At 45.1% G+C, this 16,435-nt stretch overlaps 1 protein-coding gene across 2 annotated transcripts in view; it reads left to right on the plus strand.

Moving 5' to 3' along the window:
- Positions 1–15,942, plus strand: part of LOC119407072 (uncharacterized) — a 29,839-nt gene extending 13,897 nt beyond the window's left edge. Inside the window, exons 4-5 of one of the 2 annotated variants that reach the window (XM_037673908.1) lie at positions 8,561–8,612; positions 15,810–15,942. In XM_037673908.1, coding sequence (XP_037529836.1) covers positions 8,561–8,612; positions 15,810–15,896 — 139 coding nt within the window. In that variant the 3' untranslated portion in view covers positions 15,897–15,942. Of the gene's footprint in view, positions 1–1,206; positions 1,329–8,560; positions 8,613–15,809 lie in introns of those variants that run through there. The other variant, XM_037673909.1, reaches the window with a different exon arrangement.
- The last annotated feature ends 493 nt before the right edge of the window (positions 15,943–16,435 follow it).

A 16,435-nucleotide genomic window follows, 5' to 3' on the forward strand; every position in this document is an offset into this window, starting at 1 on the left:
CAGGTTGTGGTTTGAAATGTACTCTAACGTGAGCGTGCTCGATTGAAAATCACTAGCATCCTTGATTCTATACCCCTAGCGAACCAGCACATAGGCTAGGATAGCTAGAGCCGAGAGATGCATAAAATGTTTTAAAAAAGTGTGTGTGTGTGTGTGTGTGTGTGTGTGTGTGTGTGTGTGTGTGTGTGTGTGTGTGTGTGTGTGTGTGTGTGTGTGTGTGTGTGATAAATAGATAGAAATCGGACAGATCTTCATTTCGAAAGTCGGCTGATTGTGCAAATGTGGGCCCAAGGCTCAACAATACTTTCTATCTGCTCTTATGCTGTTACTTGATCCAACTGTTCAATGATGGATTTTCAGCTTTTCGCAACGCAGGATGCAATAAGGTTTTATGTGCTGTATAAATAAATAAGTAGATAAATAATCAAGATGATCTGATCAGTTATTTGAAAGAGACAGTATGCACAATGTGATACGTAGGACGGTCATTCATGTGAAGAATGACCAGAAGGGGGCCGAGAATGTTCCCTTGAATAACACGATGATCGTTAATTTTGCCGCGTAAACATAAAACACGAGTGTTAGGTTCACGCAAGCATTGCTTTAGGAAATTTAGGTTAGGACTACTAATTTTCGTAACAGTCAAGCGTACGAGAATAGTGAACTAATAAATCTAGCTAGTTTCTCGCGCGATATTAGCCCGATTTAGAACGAGACTGAAATGGAACAAGTGTCATTATATCGAAGTAAATCAGACATCACAAGTCACATTAAAGAAATCTAGAGATAATGTCCAGACAAGCATTCTGTATGCTCAAATAAATAAAAATGTACAAATTTTAGTTGAGTAAAGGGTGAACTTTGCCTATACGGGACGCTTAATGACGCACATTTTGAAGAATTTAATCACCGTAGGCAGCCTCACTACGCTACAGAAGGTGCCGTGAAAAAATTATAGAAGAACTCAACGCCCAGTTTTCGAACTTATTTCAACAGCACACATATTTTCTTGAGCAGGCTTTTTTTTCAACCGCCAAATAGAGGAGGATGAAAGAACGAGAAAGAAGCGAAGTTGTTTGCGTCTGCAAACAACTTCTCGGTCCTCGGTCCTCGTCTATTTCGCACTGAAAAAAATACCTCAAAGTTATGAACCAACTACCTCTCATCATAATCCTGTTAAGCCACATTTTTCCCCTTTCTTTCTAGCCTTGCGATAGAGTAGGCGACTATGTGTGCGGGGCATCGTGCTATTGCAACGGATTTCTATGCATCCAAGCTGCTCACCGCTGACCTTTCTGTGTGAAAAAGATTTAGCAAAATAAAACATTTGTAACTTCACACAAAATACTTTTGTTCATTCTGTGTCCTAAATGGCGGCCATGGGATGGAAAAATTACGCCAAACTAGTGTGTTTTACGTGCCGATGCCAAAGTATGATTGTGTAGGAGAAGGCGAATTCATACCGTTGCGCAAGTTGGAGCTGAAAGCGGTGAGAAACTCATTGCCACAGACATAAACGCAGGGCATACGATTGAAGCGCGACTAGGTGATGTGGAAACGTAATCACATCCCAAACTTAATAAAAACTCTTCATTTTCTAGTATTAAATGCGAAGCATTTCTTAGCGAACCTCTGGCACTTTGGGCGTTTCTATCTATCTATCTATCTATCTAGCCGCTTACGTCTGGGCACTCTCCTGGTCGTCTCCATAGGTAGTAATACACCAAATTTCGCACAGCAGAGAAGCAGTGTATGAAGAACACGATTCACTGGTCATGACATGAATAACGCAAAATACCTGTCGCGTACGTCATGAATCCCTTTCTTTCAGTCACGTGTGGCACATACCCGCAATCCAGGGTACATGTTATGCGGGTATGTGCCACATGTGATAACAGAGTCTCATTCAACGCAGTAACAATGAACATACACATTGAAACGGAAAGTGATAATTATAGTAATTGTTGGGGTTCTACGCCCCGAAACCACGCCTATGATTATGAGAGACGCCGTAGTGAAGGGCTCCGAAAATTTTGACCATCCGGTATTTTTTAACGTGGACTGACATGACACAGTACACGAGCTTCTAGCATTTCGCCTCCATCGAAATGCGACCGTCGTGGCCGGGATCGAACCCGCGACCTTCGGGTCAACAGCCGAGCACCGTAACCACTACACCACAGCGGCGGACGCACGGAAATTTAGGGAGCTGAAGACAGAGCACCCCAGGAGTTGCATGCTGGTAGGTGATATTTTGTTGCGTACAATGTTACGACACGACATAACATAGGTCGCATAAGAGAACCGATATTATATACTATACAAACGAACACGTATTATTCATAGATACGATAAAAGACCAGGTTTTCGGAGGTCGTGACAGAAATGAGTGTTGCTGGCAAACAAACGCTGACTTCAAGCTTGACGTCTGACTTTGACGGGTGAGCGTGGATGATCGTGGCGTTTACGTAAAGCTAGAACAAGTGATATGGGTGAGCATATTTCGAGGGGCGTTGTCATCGTACTGTTCGCTGAAGATATTGAAAGGCCCTGCAGAAAAAGTGGATAAATAAATTCTTGATGTTCAAGTCTGCGTAGGACGCAGACTTGACCTTCCTACGTTATCTACATTACGTACGTATATATAAGAAAACCTTCTTAATTGTACAAGTAAAAAGGAAGAAACGACGCAGGAATCTACCATTAAATATTCATTAATTTTCTAATGCCTGTCACCGTGCTATTCTCCTCGCCTTGAGATAGCGCAGAAGTATCCCTTAAAAGGATATGAGTGAAACATCAAAACAAAAATATGAAGAGAGATAGGTGCAGTTTTGATGATGCTCTCATCAAGGCCACATCAATGTCGTGTGCTATAAATTAATGTACATACAATTAAATTTCGTTATTTCTAGTATTTAGTCTAGTTGGATTTGAATCGAAACCAAGGAGGAGGAGAAGGAGAGAAAGGAAAGGCAGGGATGTTAACCAGTCTAGAAGGACCGGTATGCTACCCTACACTGGGGGAAGGGATGGGGGAGATATAAAGATAGAGAGACCAAGAAAAGCGCAAGAGTATACGGACTGAGGGAGACAAACACACGAGCTTTGTATGTGTGTCACCTTTCATCTGTCTCTTCTCACGCTGTTTATCGTTACAATGTGGAATAAAACGTTTAAAACACGCGCACAGAAACGTCAATATTCAAGTATTTTTACATGTGAAAATAAGTTCAAGTATATTTGAAAACAAGCCTATGTTTGCGTGTCAATCAAGCTTGGAAGAATACAATAATATTCAAAACAAATGATAGCCAAGAACACATCTGTATAGCTATATTATGAGCGAGTAACTGACACCTTTGCTTGCGTTTATATGATATGAACCATCTATTTATTCATCTTAAATATTCGAAAGAAGCGAAACGAGCTGCACGAGAGTGGTGTGCTTGCGCCCTTGTTGGTTTTGAAAGTGGAAATTTCCAAGTTGCAGGTGGAACGAAAGAACTTGCCTGCAAGGGGACAAACGCCCACGAACACACCTGTGAGAGGCGCGATGTTCAATTGGCAAAAAGATAGCGCGACAATCACGCTGACGTCGCTGCACTGTTGAAATGTTGACTGAGTGGCAGCGTTGGCGCGTTCGCACACTGTGTTCCTTCGCAAACCGCCGCAAATGCCGCACATTCATTTGTGGCGCCATGCTCATTCTTGTGGTAATCTTGTAGCCGTTTCTATCAACGCTGCTATCGTGCGCTCCGCGCTGTGTTCCTATCATGACCGCCCTAAGGCGATCTCGGAGCGAACTCGTGCGCCCGAGAAGCTCGGGCCATCCTGCTTAGCACCCCAGGACCATCTTATGTTTGATGCTTTAGCGTTTATCAACCTGAAAGCCACCGAGAGCAAAAACATTTCAATTTGCTGCTTTCAACATCATGTGACTAGAAAAAAATATGCGCGGGAGCATCGTCATGTTTACGCCCAGAGCTGTGTATAAATGCACTCAAATGTAACCGGGACATAGCAATTTTAACCGCAGAACTTGTGCAGCGAACGAGCGTTACAATGTCGGCTATAAAATTTGCGCTCTTCCTAATGCTTCCACTCGCAGTCATGGTGGATCATCATTCTTTCACTCGCTAAATGACACATAGCTTTTTTTCTGTCTGTTGGCTACTACCACTTGACTTTATAGTTTTTCCTTTAATGGTTTCCTGTTCATAGCTTCTTTTAAACAGATTGCAAAAAATGCTTATCCATTTTGCCTGTGGCACAGTGACTCCTATGCTTAGTGTTCGAGATCGCTATCGCGCTTTCATATATGGGCACCGTGCATACGTTAGGAGCCGCCACAGTCGCGCACTGCCTCCAGCGCCAAAGCGGCCACGGCAGCAGATTTGGCGGGATAAGGGAGCAGACGACGCAGGCGGCGGCAAGCCACTGCGCCGTGCTTTGGTGCTTCGCTTGAAGCGTTTTGTTTCCCGTTTGCTTCCAAAAGACGTCAAACTGTTAGCAGCTCTCAGAGACCGTAGCGTTAGCGCGTGTGTTTCGTTTCGCCAGACCTCGTGTATCCTCAGGCGAACGCGGCAACATAAAATGCATGATCTGGGGGAAGACAACGGAGGTGACGAGCCCGTTCAGCGAAACTGCGCACGTGTAACGTGGGCCGCCTCGCTCACTAAACAATCACAGCTTATCACCCTCAGGCTAACGCGGCAGCAAACTCAGTGGTAGCTTGAAACTGGCGATACCAGCAATCGCGCTGTCACAGCCGCTGAATGAAAAAAAACGCTTTCCATCTGTGTGAACCTGTAGCGCTCAGGAAATATCGATGGATTGTATGCTGGGTGCGCATCTTCGCTTGACTTGGCATTTCCTAAAAAGTACCCGCTATACTGCCCGGGTGTCCTATTAGACCCATCGTTGCTGTAGTGCAATGTAGCATCCATAAATTGTCACTCGCAAAGAAAAAAATAAACCCATTTATTCACAAAACTTACTTTTATCGTCGAACGAGTGCGATCCACCATTCACGCCGATTCCGTTCATATTCTCTAAATGGAAACCGGTAAAAACGCGTGCCCGGACAATCCCTGTAGGTGTCATTGCACCCAACAACGCAGAAATTATTCCTGGAGTTCGACATTCCAACGAACAGCGCAACCGACACAAAGCGAACCGCCCGCGAAAATACCTCGCGCCGTCACAACGGGAGCGTGGAGCGAGCAGGGGTGCTGTTTTATGCTATATTATTCTTATCGTCCACCACCTGCGGCTGACTGATCGCGTTGATAACGCGGACGGACCGTCGTTCTGGTCACTGGCCAAGCACGAAAAGCACGAGAAGTATAGTCATCGTAAAAGGCATCGTTCCTCGATTTCACTCCATTGCGAGCGCATGAGAGCATCCCGCCAAATCTGCGCTAATTTCCGCTAGGGACACCTTCGCTCGGGCAGCGCAGTAACGTCTGCACGGAGCCTATATTGTGACATGTAGCGTCTACACCAGTCTATTTACAATTCACTTACACGCAGAGATGGTGGCGATAGTTGGTTGGTTGGTTGGACCTTGTCAACCTGGCACAACCCACTGTGGGGGATCGGCCATGAAACGGGCGGCACCTTATTTTTTAGATAAAATTGTTTTACATTTCAAATATGTTTATAATAAGGATATGTAAGGAAAAACTCACACTAATATTCAAGGCTAGAAAAACATTAAATATATATATATATATATATATATATATATATATATATATATATATATATATATATATATATATATATATATATATATATTTGAAGCCAGTATGAATGAAAAATAAAATGAAATTAATTAACTTAATAAGCAATTCGCTTTGTCTCCCGTAGAAAATCGCATACGGCTTCGAAAACGTTCCTGTGGCTGTGGCCCAATTCAATTGCCCCAAAGGAAAGAACCATCGGAAGGGATAAATTTAATCCCATCCTTCGGAGGGGTTCCTCTAGCAGTCTTTTCCTTTGATTTTTGTACAATCTGCATGCTATAAAGAAGTGGTGCAGCGATTCACTCTCGTTGCAGTGGTGGCATAAATGTGACTGAGACAGACCAGACCTGTGCAGGTAAAAGTTCAGTGGGGGAACTCGGCATCGTAGTCTGGTGATAGATATTTCTGCCCTTCTGCTGGAGCACCATCGATTTTTCCAGGAAAAGTCAAGATGAAAGAATTCGGATGTTGACAAAGGAGATTTACCAATGTCAACCGACGTGGCAAACTCTTCAAATTGCGCCGAAGAGACAAAGGCCAACGTCGGTAAAATAGAAATTATGGGACCATCGCGTGATGCAACTGCAAGCGCGTCCGCACATTCACTGAGAGTTAAATCTTTGTGACCTGGTACCCACACCAAGCGAATAAAACGTAAATGTCTTGGGACAAGAGAATAAAATACTTCTAAGGTACATGACATGTTAGGTGCCGTCAATGAAGAACAAACAGACAGACAGTCTGTTAAAATGACTGCTTCTGTTATAGATAAGGGTAATTTACGTAAAGCTAGAATGATTGCAAGTAATTCCGCTTGATAAATAGGTGTAAAATCAGGCAAATGAATTGAGAAAGACCAATCCAAAGATAATGATGTAATCCCCACTCCTGCCTTTTCTTCACAAACTGAAGCATCAGTAGCTATTACGATGTTTGTATCTAAGTTTGACAAATGGTCTTCCAAAATGGCCTTTATGAATCTATTAGGTAAGTCTTTGCATTTCTTAGGAAATATGTCGTCGAATTGTATTCTAATTGGGTGCACAGATCTGTTCGACACAAGTACTTCACGAAGGTTCACTTGTAATGATGCCAAGAGTTTTTGTGCGAAAATGACTTGTGGACACCGTAATCGAGACCACTGATGGCTAAAAAATGACATCGGCTGATTAATAAAAACATACTGCGACCTCCTCAGGGGTGATGCATATATCTTTAGGAAGGTACGTACTGTCAGGATGTGAAAGCGTGTAAGAAGAGAAGGCAGGCGCGCTTCTTTGTATAAAATATTATTCGCAACAAATTTAGGAAGCCCAAGACATAAACGTAGTGATTCGCGTTCTAGAAGAACTAATGGCCGAAGTTTGTAGGCAGGTGCCCCAGAAAACAAGACGCAGCCGAACTCCAATATCCAATCGGGACCTCAACATCGTCTTCTTCTTCGTCTTATGTTCAACTACGCCTCGACGGCTGTTTCGTGCCAATATGAAATTAAGCGAAGCTTCTGCGAGTTAGAGATGTCGGTGGTGGCGGCGGCGATGGTATACTTCGCGAAAAAACCGTGCCGGCGACTGCACAGAAATGTGAGTGTAGATCAATAGGCTCTCGAAGGTGCGCCGGTCTCATGTCATATTTGTATGCGGTACTTTCCAATAACTGATGCTATCACCATCATATGCCTGTGGACGATCAGCCGCTTCGGATATCGCAGTCGGATCTTTTATGGAGGTTACTCGTCACTTCAAAATTGCCACATTTCAATGTTCCTTTTATTGCTGCATTTCATTGTCTCGCACATGAGCATCGTTTTTGCCTATAGCAACAGAAGTGTTGCGCTGCTAAGCACGTGGGTGAAGGCCCAATTCCCGGCATGCACGATGAAAAAAGTTAGGAGGTAGCATTGCGCAATGCGATGACAGAAAGAGAGAGAGAGAATGAAGGAATGAAAGAGAGAAGGCAGGAAAAGAAAGAAAGAAAAGGAAGAAAGAAAGGAAGGAGGAAAGAAAGAAAGAAAGAAAGAAAGAAAGAAAGAAAGAAAGAAAGAAAGAAAGAAAGAAAGAAAGAAAGAAAGAAAGAAAGAAAGAAGGAAAGAAAGAAAGTAGGACAGGCACGCACACGCTTGCCCCCATGTTCCCGATAGGGAAGGGCTCCCAATTTTTTAGTAGGTCTTTAAACGTGCGCCGCAATCTGCATCTAAATCTGCAAGTAGTGGGACCTGAGTGCTATGTTTGGTAGTGTGTGCAGTTGTTTAACATAAAAGCAAAGTCGTATATTACACGACAGAAACTTGAAACGAGGAATAACAAGAAAAGATCGACTTTGCTATCGTCTCCGTTAATATCTGGCAGCGTTACTTCTGGTATGGCTTAGTTATGTTTAGCTGAACGAGAATGCCCTCGGTGTAAGTGTGCGAGCGAAAAGCAAAGAAACAACATGTAAAGAGAGACAGAAATTAGAGGTATGGCTAGAGGCAATTGTGTAGATAAATACGAAGATATGCAGGGTATTTAAATACAGCGTTGAGAACTTGAAGAGGCTCGTTTCCTCATAGTACCCACACATGTACCACAGCTCGCAAAGAACATGCCATATTTACTTCAAAATCCTAAACGTCGAGATGGCAGAAAGCTTCGCGTGCCCGTGCCTCACACGGACACTCCAAGTAATGTAAAGTTTCCCTAAAATTTCATTGTACGAGTGAATTTATTCGACAGGTCCAGCCCTTCAATAACAACGTTAATAGGATGCACGACTGTGCTAAAAGTTATGTAATAGGACTAGTTCACCACTCGTTCTCAACTTCTTTGCAGGGATATATCAATTCTTGACACGGATCCTATCGACCCAGATTGTGTAAATCGAGTAAGAAAAAATATTTTCCATGTCGATCTTTTATGTTCTTCGTGTACTGTTATTTGAAGTGCATTATATTAAATGTATTTTTCTATGATGGCTTCAAACTTCAACGTACTTAGATCATTAGGTTCTTCGATTATTTTAGCATCCGGCCTAGCAGCAGTTAAAGTAGACAAGTTATCATCCAAAGATTTCATACTTCGTCCCCGAGACGTTTACAGAATACATGGAATGCGTATGATTGTGTAAATTATGATACACATATGTATGATTGTGTAAATAATTAAACAATTATCATACAAATGCTAGTGCCACTAATAGGAAACCAACACTTGGCAATGCCAAGTCTTTACTGTCAGTAAAAAAGTCTTTACTGTCAGTAAACATTCAACTACTTCTCTAAGGATACGTTCTACTTTCGTGTTATACCAATTCCTATAACGAGGAATGAACCATGTTTTTTTTTTTTAATTTGCGAGCTTGCGACACCATCTTTCGTTCGGTTTGCTCCGGTCGCTGCTCTGTGACTACCCAAAAAACGTGGTGCGCATCTCGTCACCGCCGTCGCGCGTTCGTCGACTACCCTACTGTATTGCATTATGGTGAACTTGCCTCCTTTCTGCAAAGAGCTGTTCATGTGAGCCTTGACGTAAAGCGGAGACTACACACTCGAGGACTGCTTCACAAAGAACTCGAATGAAATGACCATTTTATGACAAATAGGAGACTTGCACGTAGGGCAATTAGGAGAAATTAGTTCCAAGGTGTAAGCCTGGAAAATAAACTTTGTGTATACTAACTGATAACATCAAGATTTACAAAACAGCGTAAAGACCATACGCGGACAAAAGTTAAAAATAAAAGCAACGACAAAGCGCGGCAAGGAAATGTTTTTTTTTATTATTTTCGTCCATGTCTGTATTTTGCGTTGTATTATGCGTTATGGTAGACTCCAACGAAGTGGTCCAACTTGTTGTTTCATGGTAACCAACACTTACCCAAGCTAGATGAGATAAAACGGAAAATTTATGATTTTACTAAAACGTAATACAGCACAAAAATTAAAATATCAAGTTAGAGATACAGTTTGTGGCCGAATGTTTATACGGGGTGTTTCAGATAAAAAGCAGCAAGTAGTAAAAAATTAAGCATAGGCGCTACGCACCTCCAATTATCGCAGTGTTGTTCTGAGCCATATAGAGCACGTCAGAATATGGTTTGCAATCCGCCGAGTCCAGAAATTAACAAAGATTGTTTAATGAATTTTGTAAATAGTAACTCTAGAGAAAAATCTTGAATGCAATAGTTGTGGCGCTTGTTCAGAAACATCGAATTTTTCAATCAATTGTAAGAGAACTCCTACTTAATTTTTTTTCTAGCCTCTCCTTAAAGCGCGCGAATTTTTAAAAACGCCATGTGACTGCCGCCAAACGCACGGCGCTTTTGGCGCCCTTAAATGTAACTTGAACGAGTTCTCAAAGGTGGCTTCTCGCACAGACATTGATTGACCCGGCTATCAGTTACTGCGATGGACGTTATGAGACAAAAGGAGCATACCGTTTGAACAACAACAAAAAAATTCTTCGAAAAAGCGGCAGCCACAGAGTGCCACATGAGACCGTAGGCAGCACTTGACGCCAGCGTAGGCATTTTCCCTTTCATTTCGCACCAATGAAGAAACAGATTGGAAGGAGCGAGGGTGACGGCGTGATGAAGGACGGAGATAAAAGATTCACTCACATGGGGCGGCCGCTGTTCCTAGACTTTTTTCTTTTATTCGATATGCCTCTAAGATCATTTAGCGTCCACCGCAGTCATTGGTTCCTGTGACGTCATCCTGCTGCATTCCGTGGCCGCCTGTTCCAGAGACAAGCGCCGAGACACGCGCTATCTTTGTTTCCCTCATCCGGTTATCACGAGAGTCATGTGATCATTCTGACTGTATATATTTCACGACGAAACATTAAAGGGGGCTTTTTGTTGGTCACGATGGAACGAGCGTCTGTCGATCACTCTGACGAGCTTGACATGGTGTCAGAAGTGGTTCCGATGTAGCCAAGTAGCGCTTCAACGGCCCCGTCAACAAGCGAACGACCGGCAGCTGCGTCTACGAGAACAAGCCATACCGGCGACAACGCTTCAGAATGGCGGGAATCAAGCCTCCTAAGCCCTTCGACTTCCAGAACGCAGCGGACTGGCCCGCCTGGATGGACGAATTTGACGACTACAGATTCGCGTCTGGGCTACATGAGAAAACAGACGAAGTTCAAGTAAGGACTCTTCTCTATACTATGGGCAGAAAGTCGAGGGAGATTCTTCGGTCGCTAAACGTAAAAGACGAAGAAATGGAGGACTTCAAGCTCGTAAAGTCTAAATTTAACGACTACTTTGTCCACACCAAGAACATAGTCTACGAAAGTGCTCGCTTTAATCAACGCCGCCAACAACTGGGAGAAACAGTAGACCAGTTCGCAACCGAGCTTAGCAAGCTAGCAGACAGATGCGAGTTCGAAGGCATGAAGGAACGCCTAATAAGAGACCGCTTCGTAGTAGGACTACGGGACCAGGTTCTTTCGGAGGAACTACAGATGGACCCCAAGCTAACGATGGCCACTGCTTTGGCAAGAGCGCGTACGAGCGAAACCGTAAAGCAACAGCAAGCAGAGCTAAAAGAGCACGAGAGAGAGAGAGAGAGAGAGTACAACTTTATTGAGAGTCCAGTGCAGACGCAGAGGTTGTCCCGCGCCACCCGGCTACTCCCACGTTGGGACCGGCAGGTCTAGCCTAACGGCCCTGTCGCGGGCGCACTGGACGGCCAGGATTTGGTCCTGTAGGTTTGGGCTGCGCAAAAGCGCATCCCACTCGGCCTTGCTGTAAGTCGGGCCGAGCGACCCGCACTCCCAAAGCATGTGCGCTAACGTAGCGGCCTGCCCGCAAGCGGTGCAGGCGGCATCGGTCCCAGAAGCTTGCGTCGCCGCAGTAAAGCCCAAGAAAGCTGCTGCAAAGAGCACGTTTACTCGCTGTCAGAAGCCCGCTTATCATCAAAATAACTGCAGCTATTGTGCCGGACCATTTCACCCGCGAAACAAATGTCCAGCGCAAAAAGAAAGGTGCAGATTTTGCCGGAAGTTGGGCCACTATGAAAAGGCATGCCGAAAAAAGAAGCAAACAGGCACAAATCTCGATGGCATCGCCGAAGCTGATAGCAAGTTTATTGGCACGGTCGAGCAGTGTGCGAACACACAATCTGAGCATTTCGTCACAGTAAAGATAAACAACCAGACGCTCCGCATGAAAGTAGATACGGGAGCCGAGGTGACGGTCGTCGGTGAAAATTATCCTTTTCTTCCGCCTTCTCTGAAAAACGCAACCGATCTTAAAGGACCGAGCAATACTAGCATCCGTACCATCGGAAAGTTTGACGCTAAAATATCTTGGAAAGACAGCAGTTCACAACAAACCATTTACGTCGTGCGGAACTTGCGCACGCCCTTGTTGGGACTGCCAGCCATCAAAGCTCTGGGAATTGTTCGTTTCCTAGATGGATTAGACACTGCTGACGATATCGGAAGCAAGTATCCCAAGATATTCCAAGGCACGGGTACCATAGCGGGAGAACACACTATACGCCTTGTGCCACATGCAACCCCGTACAGTCTGTCTACACCGCGACGGGTTCCTATTCCCATGAAAGAAAAGGTCAAAGAAGAACTGGACAGGCTAGAACGAGAAGGAATGATACGGAAGGTCGAAGAACCGACAGAATGGTGCGCGCCTATCGTTCCTGTAATGAAGCCGTCTGGAGCAGTAAGGATCTGCGTTGACTTGACTCAACTGAACCAGTTCGTCAGACGGGAGCGTCATCAACTGCCAACAATTGAGCAAGTCATGGGAAGCTTCCAGGAAGCACAAGTCTTCTCTAAACTGGACGCGCATTCTGGTTTCTACCAGATAAAGCTTTCAGAGGAATGTCAAAGGCTCACGACGTTCATCACGCCGTACGGGCGGTACTGCTACCGCAGGTTGCCGTTCGGGATTACATCCGCACCAGAAATTTTTTAAAGAAAGTTCTCGCAAGTCCTAGAAGGCCTAGACGGCGTACTGAACTACATGGATGACATTCTGGTGTACGGCAAGAACCAAGTGGAACACGACAAGCGGCTTTTTAACGTCCTCGAACGACTTCAACAAGCAGGCGTAATTCTCAACAGGGAAAAGTGTTGTTTCTCAGTTGAACAGGTTGCATTCTTGGGAATGATCTTCGATGCTAACGGCGTGCGTCCAGACCCCGAGAAAGTTAGAGCAATCAAGCAATTGCCCAGACCCCAAAACATCGCTGAGGTTCGATCTTTGTTAGGCATGATGAACCACCTCGCAAGGTTTTTACCTGATGCAGCTTCAATGTCTGCTCCTTTACGCAGCCTCCTCAACAAAGACAGCGACTGGTCTTGGGGACCTCAACAAGAGGCAGCTTTTGAGAAGATCAAGACCACTCTCAGCTCAGACAGATGCCTGGCGAGGTACAACCCCCGGTACTCGACAATTGTATCGGCGGACGCGTCTTCACTAGGAATTGGCGCAGTACTCCTCCAGGATCAGCCATCTGGTGAGAGACGTCCAGTAGCATATGCCTCCAGAGCGCTCACAAAAACAGAGCAGAGGTATTCACAGATCGAAAAAGAAGCGTTAGCTTTAACTTGGGCTGCGGAACGCTTCGACGAATTCCTAAGAGGCCTCACGTTCCTATTTGAAACGGATCACAAGCCTCTCCTCCCGCTACTTGGTCGAGATCCTCTTGATTCTCTACCGCCAAGAATTCAAAGGTTCAGGATGCGTCTTATGCGGTACTCGTTCACGCTCACACACGTCCCGGGGAAAAGCATTGCTACGGCGGACACACTTTCTCGGGCGAGAGTGATGAACACGGCGCTTTCTGTCGGAGAGTTGTCTGAAGCAGACGTTTCGGCTCACGTGGAGGGAGTCGTTCAGTATGCGTTCTCCGACGACATGCTCGAACGCATACGCTCAGAGCAAGCAAATGACCCCGAATGTGCGTCGTTGCTCGAAGCTTGTATGCAAGGTTGGCCTGCTAAACACCACACACCACAACTTCTCAAGCCATTCTGGGCGCATCGTGGTAACATCACGGTCTGCAAGCAGTTGCTTTTAAAGGACTCAAGGCTGGTGATTCCACGAGCGCTGCGGAAAGAAATGCTTCGGAGGGTTCACGAGGGACACCAGGGAATTGCACGCTGCCGCGCGAGCGCGAAAGAATCTCTCTGGTGGCCAGGAATTAGCAAGGACATTGCCCAAACCGTGGCCAACTGCCAAGCATGCGCCACAGAGCGTACCCAATTTTCCGAACCAATGATTCCATCGGAAACAACCGAGCTGCCATGGCAGAAAATCGGAATTGATTTATTTGAGATGAAAGGAGCTGTCTATCTTGTCGTTGTCGATTATCACTCCAGGTACCCTGAGCTGGCCCTGCTGGATCAAGGAACGTCGTCGAAGGCGGTCATCCAGCATCTGAAAAGCTGCTTCGCCAGGCATGGGATACCGCAAACGGTAATATCGGACAACGGACCACAATTCATCTCATTCCCGTTTGCTGATTTTGCAAGAAACTACGGCTTTAGGCATGTCACAACAAGTCCTCGTTACCCACAAGCTAACGGGGAAGCTGAGCGCATGGTAGGGACTCTTAAAAGACTTTTGAAGAAGGCAGAGGACCCCTACATCGCCTTGCTGAACTATAGAAACACGCCGGGTCCAACAGGCTATAGTCCAGCGCAGCTGCTAATGAGCCGCCGCTTACGCTCAAAAGTACCATGCATGCCATCCGCGCTAAGGCCAGAAGTAGTAAAGGCTTCTTGGAAAGAGCAAGACGAAAAATACAGACAAAAACAAAAGATGTATTTTGACAAACGTCATGCTGCGAGACCTCTTCCCTGTCTATCCGCAGGCACTCAAGTATGGCTGAAAGACAGAGGCGCCGAGGGCACGGTCCTTCGTCCTTCCAAAACACCGAGATCCTACTGGGTCCAAACTGAAGGAAACACCGTACGCAGAAACAGGCGTCATCTGTTCCTTCTCCCACACGGAGGAGAAACAAGCCCCGTAAAGTCGGAGCAGCATCCACGAAACAACGGGCCAACGGACGCGACGGACAAAGACATCGTAGCTACGAAGTCGTCTGACATCCAAGAGCTTCGTTCATCGAACGAAACTTCAAGTCCAGAGCAAAGAACGACGCGATATGGGCGCGTCATACGAGCCCCGAAAAGACTCGGTATTGATGACTAATTTGTGAAATGTTTTTCTTTCTTGGAAGGCCCACGATGCTTATAAAACGGGGAAGATGTGACGTCATCCTGCTGCATTCCGTGGCCGCCTGTTCCAGAGACAAGCGCCGAGACACGCGCTATCTTTGTTTCCCTCATCCGGTTATCACGAGAGTCATGTGATCATTCTGACTGTATATATTTCACGACGAAACATTAAAGGGGGCTTTTTCTTGGTCACGATGGAACGAGCGTCTGTCGATCACTCTGACGAGCTTGACAGTTCCCTGCTCAAAATCGACTTTGGTGCGCTGATCAGCCTTTGATAATTCGTTCAACTCACGTTTGACGACACTGAAAGAGCCGCGCGTGTGGTGGCAGTCACATGGTGCTTTTTTTTTAAGTTCGCGCGCTTTAATGAAATGCCGGAAAAAAATTAAGCAGGGTATTATCTTACCATAGGTTTAAAAAATCGATGTTTCTGAAAAAGCGCCATAACCTTCGTCTTAGAGATTTTTCTCTACAGCTACTATTCAAAAAGTTCATTAAGCAACCTTTGTTATTTGCCGAGCTTTGCGGATCGGAAAAAAATATTCTGACGTGCTCTATATGGCTCAGAACAATACTGCGCTAATCGGAGACGCGTAGCGTCTATGCTTAATGTTTCAATACTCGGTGCTTTTTATCAGAAACACCCTGTAATAATCAGGTTAGAATTCAATATATTTGGAACTATTAAATTCGAACTGAGGCATGTCAAAGACTTTTCCTTCAGCCACAGACTTTATATGGTAATTCATCATAAATTATTGAGTGATTCGGTGCACTAATTACTTGAGACGAAAGTAAACAATCAAGCACTATACTGGGGCGCACCAAGAAATTTAATTATCAATACATTTTTCTCCCACCACTGCAGCCTTGTTCTGGACCAGGTGACCCTAGATGTCATCCAGAATGCACCTGCCAAAGCTTCGGAAATGAGTATAGGTGCTACAATGCATAGAACGCGTCATACGGCCGTCGGTGCGAGAAAGTTGGGTGAATAAACATTGTTACCACTCTTCACAAAATGTCCACGTGAATCTTCGACCTGAAATGTAGGTCACGAGTTTCAATAAAAAAATTCGGCAGGTCCCACGCCTTGTGGGAATCGGTTTCATGCGAAGAAATCAGCAAGCAATTGCCCATGCTGCATTTTGTTTCTTCGACGCAAACGTTACAAGGTGGATTGACGTGTTTTTGTAAGCGTTGTGTAAGTTGTGTGCACATCATGGCCTTACCAGCCATGTCGACTACACTGGCGTTTAAAGGGTAACTTATGGTCTGACGTAACGTCGGTACTCACTTTACAGCACAGACGGGAGTATCATCGAAACTAAGCGTACTTTACCGTGGGATGATATGAGTGTCATACGTAACTTTCGTAACTTTCTCCCCTAAAACCTTTCTCCAAAATCAACAGTACTACGATCTAAACCAACGTCACTGCTAAATAATATAGTTGGAACTTGAGCACGGCAACCAAGGAGCTACTCCACAACA

This window comes from Rhipicephalus sanguineus, chromosome 10, assembly GCF_013339695.2.
Source record: "Rhipicephalus sanguineus isolate Rsan-2018 chromosome 10, BIME_Rsan_1.4, whole genome shotgun sequence".
Classification (NCBI taxonomy): domain Eukaryota; kingdom Metazoa; phylum Arthropoda; class Arachnida; order Ixodida; family Ixodidae; genus Rhipicephalus; species Rhipicephalus sanguineus.